The 23,992-nt window shown below is 40.0% G+C and overlaps 1 protein-coding gene across 4 annotated transcripts in view; it reads left to right on the top strand.

Annotated features, from left to right (window-relative positions):
- Positions 1-23,992, top strand: part of LOC144065638 (uncharacterized) — a 179,867-nt gene that overhangs the window by 142,832 nt on the left and 13,043 nt on the right. Inside the window, exons 4-7 of one of the 4 annotated variants that reach the window (XM_077588647.1) lie at positions 7,473-7,601; positions 15,638-15,751; positions 17,409-17,493; positions 22,543-22,647. In XM_077588647.1, coding sequence (XP_077444773.1) covers positions 7,473-7,601; positions 15,638-15,729 — 221 coding nt within the window. In that variant the 3' untranslated portion in view covers positions 15,730-15,751; positions 17,409-17,493; positions 22,543-22,647. The remainder of the gene's footprint in view (positions 1-7,472; positions 7,602-15,637; positions 15,752-17,408; positions 17,494-22,542; positions 22,648-23,992) is intronic. The other 3 variants (XM_077588656.1, XM_077588654.1, XM_077588655.1) reach the window with 3 other exon arrangements.

Raw genomic sequence — 23,992 nt, 5'->3', positions numbered from 1 at the left:
TATTTAGATACCCTTTTTCTCATGTCTTATCCGGTCAGTGTAGATTCACTTTGCAACACTTTTCAAACCTCCTCTTTTCTTTGTTTGGCATTCTCCCTTTATTTTACATTCTATTTAAAGTGGAACCACTCAGTACTTGTTTAAAGAGTGTTCGGAAACAATGAAAAGTAAGGGCGAACTGACAACCGCAACAATAACAATTTATAGGACGTGGTTGGGCTGGACATGGATAAAAAAGAACCAAAACAGGATTAACAACATTCGCGTCAGATGAAACTTCTGTTTGGGAAACCATGATAAAGTGAGTAACGCCAAAGCAATAAAAGACAACAACAAAAAAGCAACAGAAACATGTTTGTACTCGTTTGGGTAACATGGGGATACACAAAGTGAGAGCGGGAAAAATAAAAATGACTTCTTTTTGGACTGGCTTGTTGCCAATGTGGCAAAAAATACGCACAAATGTTTGAAAATAAAGTTACTTTTCAATAGAAAGGCCTCACAGTAAACACAAACCACTTTTCATGATTGAGTTTATAGCAAGCAATAACTCTTGTGCATTTTTAGAGACCTTTATGATTCCCACAACCTAATACATAAGCAGGGTCTCAAATTGCAGGCTTTGAGTTACATACTAAGAACTTATTTATTATGCCACCTTTTCTTTTCTTTGGCCGCGTCACTCCACGACAAAAACTAATTAGTGCTTTCAGCTCAGCGTCGATTAGTCGCAACCTGATCCATGGATAAGAAGGAAGAAAAAAAAATTGGACATACCCATTAGACCTCCTTATTATAAATCAGTGGTCATGTTTTCAAGGGAAATATTATTTCCCTGCTACAAATGATCTGACCTGTTTTATGTCCTCCCACACGCCATTAAAGCAGGAGAATGTGAGAGGAAGTCATTTGCTTCAAAGGGTTTTTGGCTGCAGTTTGTTTATAGAGCAACTACCGGCAAACAGGGACGTGCGAGATGGGTAACAAAAGCATTGGGGAGAATTTGCGTTGTGTACATGAGTTGGATTAAGATTTCTCAATGAATCATTTACTATAGAGGCCCTCCCAATTGGGACTAGTATCTTGGTATTGTTTAAAATTTGAAATTAAAGGGAAATACTCATTCAATTTGAATATGCTTTACAATGTAGAGCAAACACACTTTATAACTCAGTTCAACTTTATTTACTTTGCAATTTCACGAAAACCGCAGGTCTAACAAAGCATAGAGCTTTAGAAACCACACACAAATTTTAGGTTAGGTTAGAACTTTATTTCATCCCGTATTCGGGAAATGTCTTGGTTGCAGTAGCAAGACAGACACAAGACACACAAGACATTGTAGACCTAGGTAAAAAACTGGAGCCACACACAGGAAGTCCACAGGGTGGGAACTTTCTGCAGACTTTACTCCCTCAGTAAAATTAATAAAAAAATTAAAAAGTGAAACCGCAGCTCTAAAAAGCATAGAGCTTTAGAAATTTTAGCGCACGTTGTCGCATAAATTTGTAGTTACACAAAGAATGGTTCAAATATCAATCGCTATTAACATCTTTACATCATGCATAAAAGGCTGACTCACTTTTCCTTGCTCACTCCATTTTTGATTTGATTCCCCTAAAACTTTTTAGACTTCATATTGTCTGTGAAGCCACTGCAACCCAGGAAATTTCCCGAATACGGCATGAAATAAAGTTCTAATCTAATCTAGCTTCAAACTAGAACATTTCTGGAAACCAAAACTCTAAAAGACCAAAAAGCAATCAAGATTTAGTTCACTTAACCCATAATTCATTACTTTAACCAAAACCTGACCAGTTAGCTAGCCACATATTACCTTTTGAGGAAGTGTGACTTTACAGCTGATTATTGTTACATAATATCTCTACCTACCTCTATTCCCCCTGTAGTTATTTTATTCCATTTATTTTTGACCTTCCAGACACGACAAGGTCATGCAACTCAAACTGGGTCAGCGTCTGTCAGGCAAATTTGCGGGTGTGGCCCGGGTGTCTTCCAGGGGCCATAGGGCAAATCTCGCAGTAATCTGCTAATCCAATTGGCTCGGCCCGTATTCACATGATCTCCCAGGCACACGAACAACAAAGACACACACACACACACACGTACTGTATATATACACACCCTACACGCACACACGATACAACAGTAGCATGCACGCACACTTGCTGTGTACACTCAATTTTGACTGCAGTTGGGGCAGAAGCAGATTAGTGAAGGTGACTCCTGAGTGAGGGAATTCCAAAGTCACAATTGGCAGAATTCATAAACCAATTAGTAAATTCTCAAGCTTGGCCTTTTATTGATACCGTGTGATCGGGATGAACATGCGTGCATCTGTTCATAGGTGCAACAAGCATGAGCCTGTGTTCTTTTTTTTTTCCAAACCAACATAATCCCCAACCGATGATGGTCCACAAAGGAGCTGCTGTCAAACTTGCCTCAGACTGTTCTCAGACATATTAAGCGGCATAATCATGGAACTATGCTTGCACAGCCTTTACTCTAGGTTGGACGTTCTTATTTGTTAAGTGATGCGAAATTGGCATCTTGTCTGAAACTATACACATTTACGGTACAAACTGAAACGTTCTTGAAAATGCGATTGCTTTTTTAAGTCATTGATTAATATTTTGCCATTATTTCTCTTTCTTTTTAATCAGGTGCCAGAATAATTGTTCAGAAAAACTACTTATTCAGTGTTTTGAAAAAGTACTTTTTATATTTTGTCACAATAATTGACAAATGCTTAACAATGTTCACATTCCCTTGAGTAGCTCTACAACTTTTTGGTTGTTTAAGATGTTTCCTTGCGACGTTTTTATTAATCAAAACTTTCCTGCCCAACACTAAAAAAGTCCTGTATGTCTCCAATGCCTTTCTGACATTTTGTCAGAATTTTTTCTTAGAAGTCAGTTGCAGTTTCCTTCACACAATTCTTACCAAACTTAAATAATTTCAATAAGTATCTGATCCCCGCGAATCACTTAACTCCCAGTTATCTATTAAAACTTTTCTGAGAAACACTTTACCCCACAAACATTTAGAATCTAAAATCCACAATAAACAGATCAAACAATGCTGAAAATTCCTCCTTTCCAAGCTCAAGTGTCGATTTTAACCGGGGCAAAGAGGGGATCACCTGGAAGAAAGTGATCCAACAAGTAAAAGTGCAACTGTGGTGCAGTTACTGGCACACCACAAGGAGCAGATGTGGCGGGCCAAGCAGCCTGCTGCATGCAAGCGGCCATCTGGCCAAGCTAAATATTGCCTCAGCGCACCCCCATTCTATTTGCCTTTGGCGCATTTGTATTGTCCGCGGTCACACATAGGTACACTCCAATCACTGTCGACTGGGTCGGCTATGGAGGGGGATGGGATTTATTGGTGGTGCCATCAGGGTGATTAGTTCCAGTGGTCAACAATAAGCCCCGGGGCTTGATGTGTGTTTGACTGTGCGGCGCTCTACAGCAGGCGTGAATGGCACGCAGCAGAACAACACTCCCACCACTCAATGGTGTCTGACGCTTGAAAAGTCACATCAAACAAACAAGTGCGGACAAAGGAGGGTCGCTAAACCAAGAGATGGCGTCTGCATGGGTCTAAAACGGGGCTCAACATTTCGCGACACACTCAAGACAAACTGTAGTTTGATAACTGCCACCTGTTGCATGTGGCTACAGAAATGTAGTATCGAAAATAAGAGATAAAACATGTTAGCATCTCGGCTAACATTTTGGGGGGATTTTTTTTGCCACACAAAGTTGATGTTGACCAATGAATGTAACGTATTGGGTATCTACGGTATTTACTCATACCGTTTTTTTGCATTCTGTATACTTGCCCGGTTCACTTTTTAACTGTAAACAATTGAATTTCCCCATTGAGGGACTAAGAAATCTTCTATTTGATGTAATAGCAACGTGATTTGATGTAATGTCCAAAAACGATAAGATGTTGGCAATGACAGCTCTTGAAGTTAGCTTTGTTCTGCGCAACACCAACGATTTGCACCGTTAATTCAACCGATTTCAAAGCCCGCAAGCGCTTAGCAACATCCTCTGAGGACATACAGGAAGCTCTCAGGCCCGTCAGAGCGCTGCAAGACTAACGTAGAGACTTCTCCCTGGGCATAAGACTAAAAAAAATAAAAAAGTATCCATCATTAGTCTCACCTTGGTCTGCTTACATCACAGACCAGGCATTCCAAGTTGTCCTCTAATCAAGCGAGCACCAATATCCTGCAATTAGTTCAGTTTCCACACTGTGCCCTCGGGGTCCGGCTCCGGCCTGGGAAATGGGATCCAGTCCCATTTTGTAAAGCTCCGTCTTTTCGCAAAATGCGACACACAAGCGCTCATGCAAACACACACACACAAGGTTGTTATCTCCGCATATGCTCGCATGGGAAACACATGTATTTACTACTAGTATAAGTTTTTACTTCACCATAAAGTAAGTATGCTAGTGGTGGGGTGCGCGACAGTTTACATACTACACCAATGCACACTACATTAGACCGTCATCATTAGTGTCCTAATTCCAAAATGTCTGTGGAACAACTTTGGATTGGATTGGATAACTTTATTCATCCCGTATTCGGGAAATTTTGTTGTCACAGTAGCAAGAGGGTAATTATGCAGAACTAGGAAAGGCATTTTAGACATAAAAAGAAAGGTAATAAGTAAGTTAATAAATAAATACATGAATAAATATATAAATAAGTGTGTTGCTGAAATATATATATATATATATATACACATATACACACATATACCCACATATACACACATATACACACATATATACACATATACACATATATGCATATACTTACACATACATACATATATACACATATATATACACATATACTTACACATACATACATATATACACACATATATATACATATACTTACACATACATACACATATATACATATACTTACACATACATACATATATACACATATATACATATACTTACACATACATACATATATATACACATATATATATATACACATATACATATATATTACATATACTTACACATACATACAAGCACAAATATGCATGCATACGGTTTGCAGACTTTATTAGACTCCTAAAATAGTGGGGTGATCAGTGAGATACTTTCAGATGTGAAGTGGTCATCAGCATATTATATATACGAATACCGTGTGCCAACATTTTTGGCTGTTGAATGTAGTAAAAGTTTTGAGGCAGATGATTGTTACCTCCTGAACAAGAGCTTTACTGCTTTCAAGTATCCTTTCATAATAGGTCAGCAGCTGGTTAATTAAAACAAAGAAATAGCTTTCGACACGGTTGAGGGTCATTATTTGTCTTCAAATGAACGTGAACAAGGGAGGTGCTTTGAAAAGGAAATCGTATTTTGGAGGAGGACATTGTTTCTGCCAGCGACAGCAAAACACGTAGACATGCCTTTTTAGAAGCACAGATATTTTAGTTACCACGTTTATATAACCACCACAATCTTTCATTTTATGTAAAGATGTTAAGGTGGTTATTTGTGTTTGGTTATTTGTCAAATAAGAATAAGAAAGAGAGATCTTCTGACGATAATTGCTTTATGTTTCTGGGCCAGACTCGCATATTTTGTGAGTGAGCGCAGGCATTCGACGTGAGCATCTCGACTCATTTGACCTGGAGTAGGAAATTCGGAAAGTGTTGAAAAGTTCTGAAATGATACATTTTTGCGGCATCACGTCCTCCCGTTTACCTCATCGCGATTTAAGAACGCTGCCGAACAATTCCAATAGTTCTGAATCTGTATGACCTCTTTAACAAGATTCTATCATTTCATTTGTGTCAATCACAGTCCCTTTACCACACCTCAAAATTGTTTGAAATTGTAAAAAAAAAATAGAGTACAATAACACAACCATAGTATTCACAATGTGCTGTAAATGACTTCTTATTATTGAGAGCTCTGGAGGATGATTAGATTAAGGCTCGTGGTGTGGTCCTCTCGGATCAGTCATCCACGCACACAGAAGCCTGCTTTTGCAGCTGTTTAATATAAATTCGACTCAAATATCTTTGTCCACATGGTTTATTTTTACAAACAATACACAGGGCCCACATTCTTGCCAAGCCCCCAAGTCATAGCCCCCTCCCATTCCGTCACTGTCTAAGCAGGCAGCTTCTCTTTGAGGTGAGCTGACAGGGTCTCGCTCCGTGTGCACAGATGGTCCAAGTGGCACCGCTGTCATACAAACAAGCTCCGATAAAGAAGATATACGTACGTGTATGCGTATCAATATGGATACATAAGTCATTCATTTTTAGAGGAGGGACAGATGTGCAATGGAAAACATGTATATGGATTTGGGGCACCAAGTCTGTTTATTTTAATTGGATCCATTCCTATTCATCACAAGGTTTGTGAACATGTTCCACATGATAAGACGGTGTTGTGTTACACTCTTTTGGACATGCGTGAATTCCTCTTAGGCAAAACACTAGACAGCTGGGGTCAAACATGCGGCCTGGGGGCCGGAAGTAGCCCGCTAGTTAGGTTAGAATTTATTTATTTTGGGTTTTTTTTTGTTAGAACTTTATTTCATCCCATATTCGGGACATCTCTTGGTTGCAGTAGCAAGACAGACAAGACACACAAGACATTGTAGACCTAGTTAAAAAACTGGAGCCACAGACAGGAAGTCCACATGACATAGTGCAGGGGCAGCATAAAAAGATCCAATCTGCCAAATAATGTTTTAAAACATAATTTATTATAATGGGCGACCCAGTGGATTAGTGGTTAGCGCATCGGCCTCGCAGTTCTGGCGTCCTGGGTTCAAATCCAGGGATAAATTCTCCCCGGGCCGGCATGGGTTTCCTCCTGGTCCTCTGGTTTCCTCCCACATTCCAATGACATGTATGGTAGGCTGATTGGACACTAAATTGCCCCTACGTATGAGTGTGAGCGTGAATGGTGCCCAAAAGTTACCTGGGATAGGCTGCAAGACCACCCTAGTGAGGATAAAGCGGTTCAGAAAATGAATGAATGAAAATAATGTATTATATGAATGAATGAAAATAATGTATTATGTTTTTAATGGACCTTGATGAATTTCAGTCTGAATAAATAAAAATACTAAATGACTAAATAAAAATTCGCAGTTTGTATTTAGGGAATTTGAGCAACAATTTTAAATGGTAATTATCAATAACCTTCCGGGCGACCAAACGTCCGGCGACCAAAAGTCCGGCGACCAAACGTCCGAGTACCGATCGAGCCATGGGGTAAAAATGATAAGAAATGACATTGATTGCTTTAAAAAGACAACCGTGGATTAGTTGAAGTGCAATTTGATTCCAATTGAATTGGGGTAGCACGTCGCTCCCCATTCAATGACATCATGCATTTGTCCGTTTAAAATGTACCCTTACCCCACCACCTTCTCCTCCTCCCCCCAGGCCCCCGAATGCCACATCCACTGCACATCCTTTCCTCCCTTCCGGGCCTCCGAGCTGTGGAGCCTCACAAAGGAGCTCTTAACAAGAGAGAAGAAAGAGCCAGTGGCACTTGGACGGGATTACATCCTAGTAAGATTCTTCATTCCTCTTAACCCTCCCCTGGCCTGATTAGAAAGTGAGCGGGGGAAAAGGCCGGCTGCATGTAGAAGGGAAAAAAAATAATAAGGGGAAGGGCTTGGAGTGGGGGTCTCTGCGCATCCAATGAAGTGTTACACTGTTGTGCGGAGTAGACTTGTGTGCGTTCACGTCAGTCTCGCCACTTTGGTGCTTTCTTTTGAGTTAGAATTAGTCATGTGAGACATCAAAGCGCTTTCAAGGTGTTAGCACATTATACCCTGAAGTCTCCCCTTGGCTGTGGCGCTGTTTTCTCGCCGCTCTGAGAATTACGACGTTTGAGGATACCCAGATTGAAACAACATAAACACACATGATATGGTTAGCTTGACTTACTTTTTGCATTGTTTTTTTGCTTTGCTGCAAGGCTCCACTTTCTTAATGATCTCAGTTCCCCCTCAAATATAACATAGCTATCATTTTTGTAGACTTTTTAGGGTTACGTCAGTAAGAGAAAAAAATTCAGCCCTCTAAACTGCTTTGGTTAGCCTATCTTACTCGGCTGTCTCACTTGGATTTAGTGCTGTTTTTTTGTAGCCTGCTGTCTGTTGTTAAGGTTATAAATTTATTTAAAAAAATAGTAAATCCATAAAAATCATCAAAATATTTTTTTCGAATTATAATAAAAAAACAATCCCCCACGACCCTTACATGAATAAGTGGTGTTGAAAATGAATACATATTTTTTTAACTGTTGACCCTTAAAAAATGTGCAAAGTATTATTATCTCATTTTTTCAAATTTTGAGTATTTCTTTTAAAATATTTTTTTCAAAGTTTCATTATTAAAAATGCAGTTTGACATTTATAAAATAACTTTTCTTAACAATAACTCTCCACTAAAAACATTATTTAATTTTAAAAATATTTAATTGGAGTTTTCTGCAAATACGATTTTTTTATGAAAATCATATGCAGTTACATAACGTATACAGTAACATCTACCCATGAGGATATTTCAATCATAATTATGACAAAAAATATCACTCAAGCTATTATTTTGCCTTTTTTTTTAAATGAACATACATGCATTTTCATCAAAATTCTCCTGCAGTGCTTTAAGCAAAAGTTTTTCGGAAAAGTTTGGTCATCCTACTTTCCCAGTAAATGTTGGATTTGTCGAATTTGCGTAGCTTCTGCAACCATCAAAGATTGTTTGTGCAAAAAAACATAACAATATCCACTGCAAATAGAAAAAGCTGTGATGGCATGGGCAAGATTATAGTTGTTTGTCAGTAGTAATAGCCGCTATTCTTGTTGTTGTTTGTCTTTGCCGCCTTATCTGACATAGTCATTTCACTTGTGATAAGTACTTTGACAAAATAGAAGAGAGAACCTGAGCAGCTGTGGGGGGTGGGGTTCGCCCTTCAGCGCACCCCCCCCTCTCTGTGTCAGCCCCTCCACCTCCGACCTGGATGCAAGACGACCTCTCAGTTAGGCCTTGGAACTCTTCCTGTATTGTGTTGCTGAAAGCAGGCAGGACAGCGGCCAAGTCGAGCCCACTTTACGGGGGCTCGGACCACTTTGCGGCGTTCGGCTGCCCGGTAATTGATGCCGTACACCAGGGATGGATTACATTACCGTAAAGACAAATTGGTCCGATTGAAATAATCTTGGGAAAATTTGGAAAAGGCTCTCCAGAAAAGCTGTAGAATATTCTATTGTATTATTAGGACACGTTCTGCCCTGTACTTGCAATTATTGACCGGTTTAAACTATTAAATCAAATTAATAATGGTACATTTTCTAAACATCTACCACTTTTAGCTTCTAGACTTAAAACATAAAAAAATAGTTTGTGCAGTCAAATGTTTAGTTATTGAAGTTTTAAATTTCCGTTGATGTAATTAAAAAACATTATACATTTTAGTATATAGCTGCTTTCAATCAAATGTTCAAACACTTTTTACAGCCCCAAAAACAGCTTTGCCGTAGAAATTCGAAGTGGCATTCTGTTTTGTAAGATTGCCCACTTAAAAAGTGACCATCAAAATATGCCATTTTATATGATCAATACTTTTTACACCTTAATTTCTAGCTCGTCATGTCATTAATCATGTTTTAGATAAAGAGATGATTCCACCAAATAAATTTATTCCATTATCTTAATAGATTTAAATGATATTCCCGTTACTTATTCCTGTTCCTCTGCAAGAAAATTGCGGTGGAATGGGCTCACCTTATCTGCACCCTTGGACTCCACCCTAGAAAAATATAGCTCAGGGCCTACAAATTTCATTACGACGGCCCTAAACTGTAGCATTTTCAAGCCTTCTAATTATTCCTCTCCCAGATGTGGTTGTGTCTTGAAAGGCCATAAATCAACACAAGTCAGAGCTCAGAGCAGGCCTACGAGCGCCGAGGAAACTGGAAACAAATGATACTTCCCTTAAAATTGGACTATGCGCCCACAGGCCGGTGGGCTTTCGAGGGAGGGCCCGTTACACACGATATATTATGCCCAATGAATAGGCTTATTGAAGGACTTAAACTGCCTCGAAAGTCACCCATTTTTGCCAGCGCTGTCCTTATGGAAGTTTATTTGGGCTCATGGCCACTACTCCCTAAACTTCGCTATTTAGAGTTTCCTGCTTAGAAAAATGTGTTTGCCAAATAAATTAGGGGCCGACTCGGCGGTCGAGTGATTAGTGTGTCGGCCTCACAGTTCTGGGGTCGAGGGCGAGATCCTAGGTCGATACTTTCTGTGGGGAGTTTGCATATTATCCCCAGGCTTGCGTGGGTTTTCTATTGGCACTACAGTTTATTCCCAGATCACAAAAACCGTGTGCGGTCGATTGGTCGCCGATCTTTTGGTCGCGGTCTTTTGGTCGCCCCGACCGCGACAATGGGCGACCAAAAGACCGGTGACCAAAAGACAGACGACCAAAAGACCGACGACCAAAAGACCGACGACCAAAAGACCGACGACCAAAAGACCGACGACCAAAAGACCGACGACCAAAAGACCGACGACCAAAAGAACAGCGACAAAACAAGGTAAAACAACACGGTCTACGCATCAATAAAAGCCAACAATGGCCATCTTTAATCGTGGTTATGGTTAGTGGTTAAGGTTAGGCGAACTGTCTGGCGACGAATTGTCCGTCGACGAAGTGTCCGGTCGACGAAGCGTCCGTTCGACGAAGCGTCCAGCGACGAAGTGTCCGTCAACGAAATGTCTGGTCACGGTTTCTCTCAATGTGCCCTGCGATTGGCTGGCCACCGATTCACGGTGTTCCCTGCCTGGTGCTCGTAGATGGCAGGGATATGCTCCAGCACCCCCCGCAACCCTTGTGATGATAAGCGCTTCAGAAAATGAATGAATGAACACGTGCATTATTTTACATTATATTGAGCAATATTAAATAAGTGCATTAATGTTATGAAAAGCCTCACATATTGGCATAGGGAAGCGCTAGCAGACATATTGCTATCTTGTTGCTATAAACACCCGGCTGTCACCTGATGAGGTCATCCCAGTGAGGTGATGAAGTAATGGACACCTGCAGCTCAGCAGATGTCCCATCAATTATCACCACTCGCTCGATGCCGGCCTCGCCCGCCAGTCGCTTTGCAAAGCGCATTTTCTCAAGAAAAGCCATATTAATCCCCTAATTGCAGCGTTCCCCTCAATGAATTCATGGATGATTTCATCTTTTTATTGCCTGTCTCAACATCAAAATGACAGAATCCTCACCTGCTGTCACTTTGAAGAGTTTATCCCTCGGTTAAAACGCCATCTTAGGCATAGTTTCACCGTATTTCGAGGGCAAGAGGAAGCAGGGTGTCCTCGCTTCTTAGGACTTAGAAGTTAACCTGCTTAAGCGTCTGCCTTGGCGCAGGATATCAGGTGAGGATCATCCAGCATGGTGGATCAAATCTCATCATTGGCCAGCACGCAAGCACTGCCTTGCTAAATACATCCAGGAAGGGAATGATGGCAGAAAGTCCTTTCAAAAAGTTTTAGTCTTTGGCAGAGGTGTCAAATCTGAGGCAGGCGGGCCCACTAAGGGGTCCGGTCCAGTCCATGGGGTTGTTCTGCATGATGGGCACGTTGTAGCTTATTCATACTTTACGTACAGAATCAAATTCTTTCATTTTTTTCGACAAGGGCGCCGCAAAATCAGAAGTTTGTCAGTTGTGTGATCCATCCAGTGTGCCCATTACTGCACTTTGCTCAATTTCCTCTCCGCAATCGCATTCGTTCATTTCCCAACTGCCATCAAAACAGCGGCTTCAATGACACCCAATAAATTAAACAAAATAATAAAAAAAATATTGAGTTGCTTTTCTGTGGTTTTCCCGGACCCAGTTTGGGTGATTGAAGAAAATCCAACTTTTTTTTCCCCTGACAGGAATAGTGGAAGCCTATAAAAGTTGATAATTTCCAGCTTTTTTCCATATCACAGTTCTGTATAAACAGCACCAACATACTATGCTGGACAAAGTCAAACTGGCATTGGTCCTCGTTCTTGGGCAGCAATTGAAGCCATTTATATATTGCCTGTAAAAGTTTTTCGTCTTTGTGTATAAACAGAACCAACACTGTATAGAAGAACAAAGTCGACCCTGCAATTTCCCACTTAGGTGGTAGTGTCAGGAATCAGTAAAAATAAAATAAAATAAATTAAAAAAGGCTACTTACAAGTAAACAACACTGGAATAGAATGGGATTGGTTGACGAAGACCCAGCAATTTTCACCTTCTGGGGTCATGGCAAAACATCGTACAAAAGTACTTTTGTCAACTTTCTTCTTTTTTGAAAGGGCTTTCCTTTATAATCGACAACTATCACTGAAAAGTATTAATTACAAAGTCAGCCTCGTTTATGCAAAAGTACTTTGTCAACTTTCTTCTTTTTTGAAAGGGCTTTCTTTTATAATCGACAACTATCACTGAAAAGTATTAATTGGATTGGATAACTTTATTCATCCCGTATTCGGGATATTTCATTGTGACAGTAGCAAGAAAAGGCATAGTCATAAGTTAGTCAAAGGCCGCAGAACAACAAAGCAAAAAGCACAAAGTACAAAGTCAGCCTCGTTTACGATGTCTAAAAAAGTCACTGTAAAAACAACACCAAAATGAGATGAAGAAACCGACTTGATCTGAAAGTTTTCCCCATCCAGGTGTTTTATCAGAAAATAGTTTCTTCCCGCATGTTAAGCTTCTCTTTTTCAGACCACTCTTCTCCGTACCACAAAGAGTTTAGCGTAAAAAAGTCCTTTGCTAGCGAACAACAACAACAAAAACATGATTCCATTTAATATTTGTGAAAGAAACCATCATGTTTTGCTGCATGTGGCCTCGATGAAAAGAAAGGAAGTGTCAAGGAGAAAACAAGTGCTATCAGCAGAGCGTTTGAAGTGGATCAGCGCGGGTGAAACATCTGAAGAGGACAAGACTGCAAACATGTCATGCGGCGGCCTGCTTGCACTTAACAGCACATGCTCCTCTTCTTCCTCGTTATTTTCTTCATCTGCGCTTTCAGGTTGCCCTGACCTGGCAAATTAATAATAATAATAAAACCCTCGTGCATCTTGATACCCTGACTTTCTTCTATCGAGAGTATGCACACAATTCTTGTGGGAATGCTTCGTAGGCAATCCCACCCTGTTTCCCCCAACATAACCACACGACCACAGAAAAGGCGCTTCCTCCTATAATCAACCTCCTCCTTTGGAGTCAACTCCATACACAGTCTTCTCACTCCACAGCAGAATGCTCAGCCACGCTTCTTGTTTCCGACGCGTAATTACACGACACCCCCCTGTGCGTCCTTCAGATTTACAGCTTTGGGTTTTAATATTATTTGAGGCATACCCCGACAGGCCCGGCGTGATGGATAGGAGCCAGGGCCCGGGCCATTGCGATTCCAAGCATGACGCCGTATTGGCAGCCAGCAGGTTTATGCCGCCGCGGCCCTTCTAGGCGGCTGCCGGCGGCGTGAGAACAACGCCGGCAGCGGGAGCGCCATGAATTATTGATGGCGAGGTGGGATGGGCGGGTAAACGGGAGGTAGGGGGGTTCTCACCTGTTTGGATGCTCATGTAGATTCATAAAAGGGTGGTGAGAAATGGCGAGGCCTTGATTTGCGGCTGTTTAGGCCACTTGAATCTACATGTAACAACCGTCCTTTGTTGTTCAGTATAATCAGCATTGTCAGATTTGAACTTTTTTTACTGACTTTGTAACCATTGAAAGTTGATGCCAGTAGGAGGAAAAGTTGCAAAGGTAGAAACAATTTGAGGGTTTTGAATTTAGCTAAAAAAATTGATAATTACGACATGAACAGAATCTTGAATTATGTGTATTGGATTGGATAACTTTATTCATCTCGTATTCAGGAAATTTTATTGTGACAGTAGCAGAGGGTGATTAGACAGAACAACAAAGCAAAAACACAAAGTACAAAGCCAATAAAAGTAAATGGGATCATTAAGAATGACCAAATCAAATCATTAAGAAAGAAAAGCAGCAAAAACACAAAACGAGCAAGAGTGGACGGAGCTACCGCCGCCGGCTGCCACTTGAACGGCGCCATCTTGGTTGCGGTAGCTAAAACGGATACAGACTCAAAAAGACGGTGAATGAAGTTGGACTTCTTTTAGAGTAGTGGGGAAGTAGGAAAGATTTAGCCATTTCCAGCAGTCAGAAAAAAATAATTTTGTTTCACCAAGTGCTGGGTGTCATGTTTAATTAGTTACTTAAGATCTGAATACGCAGAATCAAACTGCTTGATTAATTATATTATGCACTAAAATGCAAAAGTACATTTCATTTCTCGAGCACCTGCTAACTTAGGGGTGTCAGACTCGGGTGGGTTCGCGGGCCGCGTTAACGTCAACTCGATTTCATGTGGGCCGGACCATTTTAGATATAATATTTAGATTTTTTTTAAAATACATTGATTAAAAGAACTGGATTAAAAGCCCTGAATATTCAATTTTTATAGATCTAAAACAATGTTTATTTTAACTTTTTTAGATTTTACAAAATGATTTTTGAACTAAAAACACATAAAAAATTGATTAAAAAATTACAATTATTAATTTAAAAGGGAAAAAAATCAGGAAATTTAATATACATCAATACTCTTCATTTTAATTTGATCTTAAAACAGAAAGTCGGCACTCATGATTTACTTTCCCGGGCCACACAAAATGATGCGGCGGTCCAGATTTGGCCCCCGGGCCGCCACTTTGACCCGTGCGCTAGCTGTATGCTAATATACAACAGTAAACACCGTTACATAAAATTACCAGTTAATAAAAACAACAACAACAAAATCATGATCAACAATCAAGATGAGACTATATCAAAAAATGATTTTTTTTTTGCCTGTAAAATTTCACTGTACTTAAAAAAATAAAACATTCACGTGGATCTGAATTGTATAAACAACGCTAACACAGAATATAGTGAACTTTGCAGTTTTCCAGCATTATAAGTCGTGTACAAGCCCCTCGCGCAAAAAGCCTTTTCTTTCTGACAGACTGTTCTTTACCAGCCTCGATAAAGATGTAGACCTTTGCCTTAATGTATGTTCTTGTTGAATGAGTTGAAGTTAATTTCGCAGTTTTCCACAAATCCATTTTGACGGCACCCTGAATCCATAACCCACTTTTGAGCTGCAGTTCCTCGGGAATTAAAACATTGCCTTTTAATGAACCACTTGTTGGGAAGGGCCATTGATTGTGCAGACATTAAGCTGAGATAAGATAACACAGTAGTACATTCTCTAATCTCACTCTGTCCTACTTCACACTTGACCAGATGGAGATGTTTTTTTTTCTTTCCATTGAAACACCAGATAGAATCTCTTTAAAAATGAATTCATCATTGACACCCACCAAGGGCTTTATAGTACAAATCAAACCCCACGGCAAAGATCTACGCTTAATGACTTGTAAAACATATGTTTTCCTCTTTTAATCGCTTTTTTGGCCCTTTATGAAAGCATAATAGAATTACACCGTGTCATTTCTGTAGTGATAAGAAGAAAAGGAGGAGGTGATCGAATCTGCCGCCGAGAAGGAGGTATTAAGCTTGACCCGCTGTCTTTGTCAGCACTTATCAGATAAAGTGGGACCATTGTGGAAGCAGGTAAATGTTTTTACACGCAGCTTATTTGGTGGTGCCTGACCTGAAAAGAGGAGGGTCACCACGTGAGAGTTATTTCAATGCCAAGTGTTACAATAAAAAGGGAAGGGAAAAAAAATGAAGACTGGGCGCTTAGCTTAAGCAGGCCGGGTATAAGTGGGGGGGCTAATTTATAACAGGAAGAGGAGCCCACCTCTAAAAAGAAGGAGGCTCAATACAGTTTGCAAACAAGGCTCGCTGGCTGGGATTGTCCTCCACACAATTAAGACAATGGATGTTTGACGCGGGGCAGGCGGGACGGTAGATAAGTTCCAGGCTATTGTCCACGTGATGGCCTGGCTGCAAAGAGATGCCTTTTTCTCACTCCAATTAAATCAACCCAAAGGGTCCAACAATGCTATAACATAACGATCCCATCTGCAGGGCCGTACAAGCTGTCAACAGAAAGCAGCGGACATGATTGTAACCACTGCAGCCTGAAAGACAGTTTTCCCACATTTTTCAATCTGTCTGTTCTTTAGAAAAGGTCGCAAAATGAAAGAGGGGATAAAATTGACTACACCGTTTTCGGACTGTTGTCGTTAAAGGAAAAGATCTTTTCTAATTGCTTGAGAAAGACAGAATTTGTTCGTTTTTGGGTGTGTGTTTAGCTGTCGGGTATAAAAATGGCAAAATAATAGTGATAGGGATTTGGTCGCCCATGCATCATTTCTCTAAATGTGAAGCAATGTCATATTAGTGTTCTATGCTATTTTCATTTCAGTCAATTGTCCTGACTTCAACCCCATAGAGATACTGTGGGAGAACCTAGAGCACATGTGTCAAAGTGGCGGCCCGAGGGCCAAATCTGGCCCGCCGCATCATTTTGTGTGGCCCGGGAAAGTAAATCATGTGTCGACTTTCTCTTTTAGGATCAAATTAAAATGAAGAGTATATATGTATATTAAATTTCCTGATTTTCCCCATTTTAAATCAATAATTGTAATTTTTTAATCCATTTTTTCTGTGTTTTTAGTTCAAAAATAATTTTGTAAAATCTAAAAATATATATAAAAAAGGTAAAATAAACATTGTTTTAGATCTATAAAAAACGGAATATTCAGGGCTTTTAATACAGTTCTTTTAATCCATTTATAAATAAAAAAATCTAAATATTATTTCTAAAATGGTTCGGCCCATGTGAAATCAAGTTGACGTTAAAGCGTCCAACCCGAGTCTGACACCCTTGCCCTAGAGGAATCTTTTCACAAGAGAAAAAAATAGGTCAGTCAGGTTTGTTGAAAGATGTAAATTGGAAAAAAATGTATTTGAAACCTAAGTCTTCCATAAATTTGTACACAATTCTGTAAATGTACTTCAAAGAGAAAGACTAGTATAAATGAGCTTCATGTAAAAGATGGTCGATCAAATTATTTATTCGACCTTTGATCATGGCAAAATGTTTAAACACAGAAAATGACACCACTTACAGGCTCATCCATTTTTGGATATCAGTTCTACCCACACATACTAAAGGGTAGGCAATTTGAAATAATCAGAGTTAATTGGCTAAAATGTGTGCACTTATCTTAGGCAGCCACTCACTGGAAATACTGGTTTAAATTGATGTTTTTATCCGCTATAACAACTAAGACAAATAAAATACTTTTTTTCCATTCAGTTTTACTAAACAACAACGTTCCACGGATATGGACTTGCTAAAGATGTGGTTTTCATTGACCAAAAAAAAAGACTTCAACTTCAAGGTAATATTAGCAGCTCTTTTTATACTCCTTTATATATGTATATATTATATAAAATCAAATTAACCTTGAATTGTAACTGAGCTTTGACGGTTTACAGTTGACATCATTATCTGTGCATGCCGAACTTTCCTGCGTGGTTTAATGAATATTTTGAGATTAAAAGATGTGATGGTGCAGATGTTCCAGCCAGCGTATGTTTTTCCGTGTTAAGAGGATACGTTTAATTCAAGCAGAGAATAATTATTGAAAATGCCCGGCCGCAATCTTAATCTGGGGTCAAATCAAAGCATGATAATCTTAGTCAGATTAAATTTATCCCCTACTGCCGGACTGACACATTTCCATCTGCTTCAAGACATTTCAGAGGAAATACACATTTTTCTTTAAGAAGAGAAGGAATTAAATGCTTTCCACCATGTTTACTGTCCGTGTTTTCCACATCAATATGGATTAAAGCCGAGATTGAGGAAGTGTTTTTATCTGGAAAATCAAAATAATTTCAGGCATTACTAAATCAAATGCAGACAGTTAGGTTCGCCAAATGAACCAAGTGCGTCCAATTGACACGTAACTGCCACGCTTGCTCATTATGACAGGACACAAAAATCAATGCATAGGAAGTCATTATTTGGCGATTGTGCGGGAGTTCAGAATAATTCCAGGGATGCGACAATTTGGTGTTATAATGTTTAAATATATCCCACACCACCACCCCAAAAAATGGCCAGTTCCTGCAAAGCTAGGTGTCAGAATCAGGTACACGGTCGATTGGTCGCCGGTCTTTTGGTCGCCCGGAAGGTTATTGATAATTACCATTTAAATCGTTGCTGAAATTTCCTAAATACAAACTGCGAATTACTATTTAGTCATACTTAATGCCCTATTAATTATTAGGCTAAAGAAAAGCTCCACATTTTGCGGACTTTTATTGTTTTTTGTTGGAGAACTTGTTACGACCCTGACTGACGTAGCTTCTTAAAGGGACAACGCATGTACATACAAACTCTTATACACTCACACGTCGGCTCATGGCCATTGTTGGCTTTTATTGATGCGTAGACCGTGTTGTTTTACCTTGTTTTGTTGCTGGTCTGTTGGTCATCGGTCTTTTGGTCGCCGGTCTTTTGGTCGCCCGTTGTCGCGGTCGGGGCGACCAAAAGACGGCGACCAAAAGACGGCGACCAAAAGACGGCGACCAAAAGACGGCGACCAAAAGACGGCGACCAAAAGACGGCGACCAAAAGACGGCGACCAAAAGACCGGCGACCAATCGACCGCACACCTCAGAATCAATATCGACAGCTATAAAATAGTGTCAGTCTAAAATCACACAGGGTGTCGGCCATTTTGCCTTTGAGTTGCTACCAAAAGTTGACAACATTGCAGAGTTCAAAACTTACACGTAAGTAGGATAAAGAATTTACACGCAATTATCCAGCACATTTTTTAAGTTCTTCAATCCGTTACACATCGACTGAGGAATTCATGAGTCCATTAAAGCAAATGACATCATGGCACACGTGCTCTTGGTTTCTGTCAGACTGTTTTAGCATGACCCCGGTCCTGTCTCTTTTATGAGCAACTCTCAGCTTGTGGCAGGTCGGGGCAGCCCAGGGGGGGTGCCGAGGCTTTAAATCTTGTTTGTCGGGCTCTCGTCCAGCTAGACAGCACTTAACCCCTGACTGTGTACTGTCACCTGCGGTAAACAGTTTGACTTGTTTAGTGTTGGAAAGACTGGTCAGACATCTCCAAGATAAGAAATCTCAGTTTTGATAGAAACATCGTAAAAATGTGTGCTTGCCCCAAGTTCAACTTTGCAGGATGTACCTTTGACCCTTAGACAAATGTTCTTGACTCGGCTGACCCTAAAGGGAAGCATAATGGTGTGTGTGGTCCGATTTGGAGATTTCCTGCTTTTCACTCCCCCCCGACACACCATAGACAGAAACGCTTTAAATTGCACACTTTTCAACTCATGGCAGCGATCATTTGATCGTCAATGGCAGTAAAACATGGTACACGGTCGATTGGTCGCCGGTCTTTTGGTCGCCGATCTTTTAGTCGCCGGTCTTTTGGTCGCCCGGAAGGTTATTGATAATTACCATTTAAATCGTTGCTCAAATTCCCTAAATACAAACTGCGAATGACTATTTAGTCATACTTAATGCCCTAGTAATTATTAGGCTAAAGAAAAGCTCCAAATTTCCCGGACTTTTATTGTTTTTTGTTGGAGAACTTGTTAAGACCCTGACTGACGTAGCTTCTTAAAGGGACAACGCATGTACATACAAACTCTTCTACTCTCACACGTCGGCTCAGTGAAACTGCTCATGGCCATTGTTGGCTTTTATTCATGCGTAGACCGTGTTGTTTTACCTTGTTTTGTCGCCGGTCTTTTGGTCACCGGTCTTTTGGTCGCCCGTTGTCACGGTTCGGGCAATCAAAAGACCGGAGACCAAAAGACCGGAGACCAAAAGACTGGCGACCAATCGACCGCACACGGTAAAACATGATCGCTCAATGCTAACCGTCCCAGTTCAAATGGATTTGATGCCAATCACTCTTAACGGAAGTGAATACGTTAAAGTGTGGACCCCACAACTTTCATTCAAGAGAAGTTTTTGCAAGGTTTTTTTAGACGCACTTGCTACAACGTCCCGACCGACAGTGTTGCTCTTTGTTTTTTGGCCTGGTCATGTTGCCGCTGCAGTGTTTCAGGCCAATAAATCAGACAGAGTAACTGGAACGCTTTCAGTAAAGCTTGTTACATCGGGTCTCATTTTTCTGTTAATGAACGTGACCAATGGGATATGTTAAGTTGCCAACTGTCTCTCTCTCTCTCTCTCTCTTCTCTAACACTGGCCCATTGTAAGCAACTTCCATGGTGGAGACTTTACTTCTTCTTTGAGGATAAATATCATGTAAAGAAATTGAAATTCATTGACACAACAAAAACAACAACAAATATTATTAATCTCACATTGCCACTGGTGTTTATTTGCTTAAAAATAGTAGAGAGCTTCCACTCGAGTGTGTAGAAATGACAGAAAAGTCTGATCATAAAAAACAGGAGGAAGTATCATAATATCTTTTTACATCATTCATGGAGGTTATTGCAAAAACATGAACCACGACTGCAGGAAATGACTTGACAACTGTTATAAATGTCAGTTAAATAGGATTGTTCCATTCAGCCTTCCTCTGCAGTGTTGAAACAACCAAGTTGCTTCTATTATTTGATTTATTTTCTGGAAAGTGTTTCCCCCCCAAATCCGTAGGCCAAACACAAACACTGCGTATATCGTTGTTAACAACCCTCATTGGCTATCTGTCATTTATCACTCGGTCAAAGCAGGCTTCAGTAAAATGTTTTGATAAAAAAAAAACAGAATTTGCTTGGCGGGATGATCAACATACCTGTTAACTTATACTTTTTTCCCGTATTTTATACGTTTTTGATCATTTCAAATTGTGTCCGCCGAATAACAACTTTTGTACGAATGTTTTTGTCCGTTTTTTGTAAAACCGATCTCGTTTTACCTATTTCGGCTCTAATCCAGATCGTTTCGGTCACTGGTCGCAGACGAAAACGTCATGCTATTGGAATTTTCACTATATAAATATAGCCGTCCACTTTGGAGAAAATTTTAGACTTTTACGTGCGCCCATGTGAGTAAATATGTGCCCCGTTGCATTTGTAGGTTTTTTTTTATCGCTTTATAAGGGGAATTGCAATCATCAATAAGGGAAGCAATTGGCCGAGGATGACAGGTATGACCCTATGTATGTGAGTAAATATGTGCCACGTTGCATTTGTATGGTTTATTATCACTTGTTAAGGGGAATTGCAATCATTAATAAAGTGAACGTTAGGCTGAGGTTTACAGGATCAAACAATTTAAGTGAAAACAATCTAGACAACTAAAAACTAACTTAACTGACTGCCAACATGGTCAACAGGGAAGTCTATTTCAAAGTCCTTCAAGGTAAAACTAACCTAACTGACTCTTGCAACATGGCGAATAGGGTAATGGGATTAAATCTGTGTTGTGTACTTTTTAATTTCAAACAGGCATATTTAGCCTATCGTATCTCCTGGATGTTGCACCGTATTTGGTGAGTAGATGAAATTGACCACAGCGCCAACATCATCACTGAACCCCAAGTCGTCATTAAGTCGGGTAAAGGCTTCCGCTAATATTTCACAGGCCGATTCCCACAAATTGCTAGTTCGTGCTTGGTACCTTGAAGGACTTTGAAACACACTGCCCACATCCAGATGGCTTTGCAGATAAAAGATGTTTAAATCTACGGGACAGCACAACAAAAGTACATGTGGTCAAGAATGTCACTCCAATGAGCCTTTTATCCACATTCATAAGCCACCTTCCAAATAATTGTCCAAACACGTATCCGGCTCGCTTGTGATGATATACTGGACACTTTGCTCAAGTAAGGTGTCTTATTATTTTCTCAACTTGAGGACCTCCTTCTCAGCAGTGTCCTAATTATCTCTGCTGGCATCCAAATGTCAGGAGTGTCTCATGTTTTTTTTTTCCCACAAGCCCTTTTTGTGAAGCGAATTGGATAATTAGTACCTGTGGGATATGTCCGTGTGATCAGAGCGGCTTCATAAGAGATTTCTGCTCCTAATAATAAACCCCTTCAAATCAAACACTATCTTGTGGGTGCTCTTTCTTAAGTCACATTCCCAGTAGCACTCCAGGAGGGAAGTGTTTAACTACTGCATGGTGTGCTACTAGTATGGTTTGCATTGGTAAAAAGAAGAAAGTTATAAGTAATTGCATAAATGTACAAATTGTCGACACTGTCAAATATTCTTTTAAGATTGCATGCATTCAGCCTTTTTTGTACTATTATACCACGGCACTTAAAAGTCATTTTGAATTTAGTTTGAAATACCCATAAAGCATGCGCACCATTTTTGTTTTATTCACTGATATGTACAAACTCACCTTTTTTTAAATGCATAAACCACATTTTATTTCTAATATTTGGATTATTTTACCTTTATGTTTAACCACACAGAATTTACATTGGGTTATCTTGACGCCAAACGAATCGGACGTCTCCTGTGTTGATTTGGGCATAAGCTAAGGAAATATCCAGAAAACAGCTTCACCAAAAAATCAGGTATGTACCTATTATTCACCAAAAAAATATGGTATGTACCTATTATTCACCCAAAAAATCAGTTATGTACCTATTATTCACCCAAAAAAATCAGGTATGTACCTATTATTCACCAAAAAAATATGGTATGTACCTATTATTCACCCAAAAAATCAGTTATGTACCTATTATTCACCCAAAAAATATGGTATGTACCTATTATTCACCCCCCAAAAAATCAGGTACGTACCTATTATTCACCCCCAAAAAATCAGGTACGTACCTATTATTCAACCCAAAAAAATCAGATACGTACCTATTATTTACCCCCAAAAAATCAGGCACGTACCTATTATTCACCCCAAAAAATCAGGCACGTACCTATTATTCACCCCAAAAAAATCAGGCACGTACCTATTATTCACCCAAAAAAAATCAGGCACGTACCTATTATTAATAAAACGCAGCAATTTGGGCGAGAAACGTGACTTAATTTCTATTAATGTTATCATAAACCTTACTAGTGTTTGGTATTTGAATATTTTGGAGCCCACTTGTTCAACTTCAAGCACCTGGGACTAAGAGCATAGGTGATAAAGCTGCACAAGCGCAACGACTGATGAGGTCTTGTGGTGTCTCCATTTGATATAAGAGCTAGTCTATGCAAACGCAGTCTCCTCACCTCCTCCCTTTTCCTTCCCCTTTTGTCACTTAAAGAATGCCGGGTGCCTGTGTGGATTAATTAAAGTCCAAACATTAAATATTGATTGATGCATTATCAGCGGCTCACAGTCGCTTCCTCTCAGATTGATTCCCGCCGTGATTTATTGTCATATTTGCGGAGTCATTTCACTTGATAACAAAGAGAAATTGCTTGCAACCTTAGCAACCCCCACTTGCACACACCACCCCAACCATTAGACACCCCCGTCTCGCATCCTCCTTCCTTCACCCATCCGTCCCCCCTTGTTTTCTCTTGTCTCATATATTCATTTACCTTTTTTTTTTCCACCACCGGCTTTTTCTTCTTCATCTTTGCCGCCGTCCCCATATCCCTCGACAATATGTCAACTCCGACAGCTGCTTGTTATGCTCAATTCACCCCAATAATATACAGCCATCGGCCATATCATTAGGTACACCTAAATCCAAGGGAGGCGGCCCAAAAATCCCGTACTAAAGTAGTACTCAAACTCTAACATTTAATCTACACGCTACTGAAAATCAAGAGAAAGTGAACCCGTAAATGCTGCAAAATTAATGGGAAATTACTCAAAATAAACATGTGCATTGTTGAACACTTTAAATCGCCCCTACGTATGTATGAATGTGAATGGTTGCCCTGTGATTGGCTGGCCACCAATTC

The sequence above is a fragment of the Stigmatopora argus genome, chromosome 2, assembly GCF_051989625.1.
Source record: "Stigmatopora argus isolate UIUO_Sarg chromosome 2, RoL_Sarg_1.0, whole genome shotgun sequence".
Classification (NCBI taxonomy): Eukaryota; Metazoa; Chordata; class Actinopteri; order Syngnathiformes; family Syngnathidae; genus Stigmatopora; species Stigmatopora argus.
Note: the sequence above shows the minus strand (reverse complement) of the source record. Positions and strands in the feature narration are given on the sequence as shown.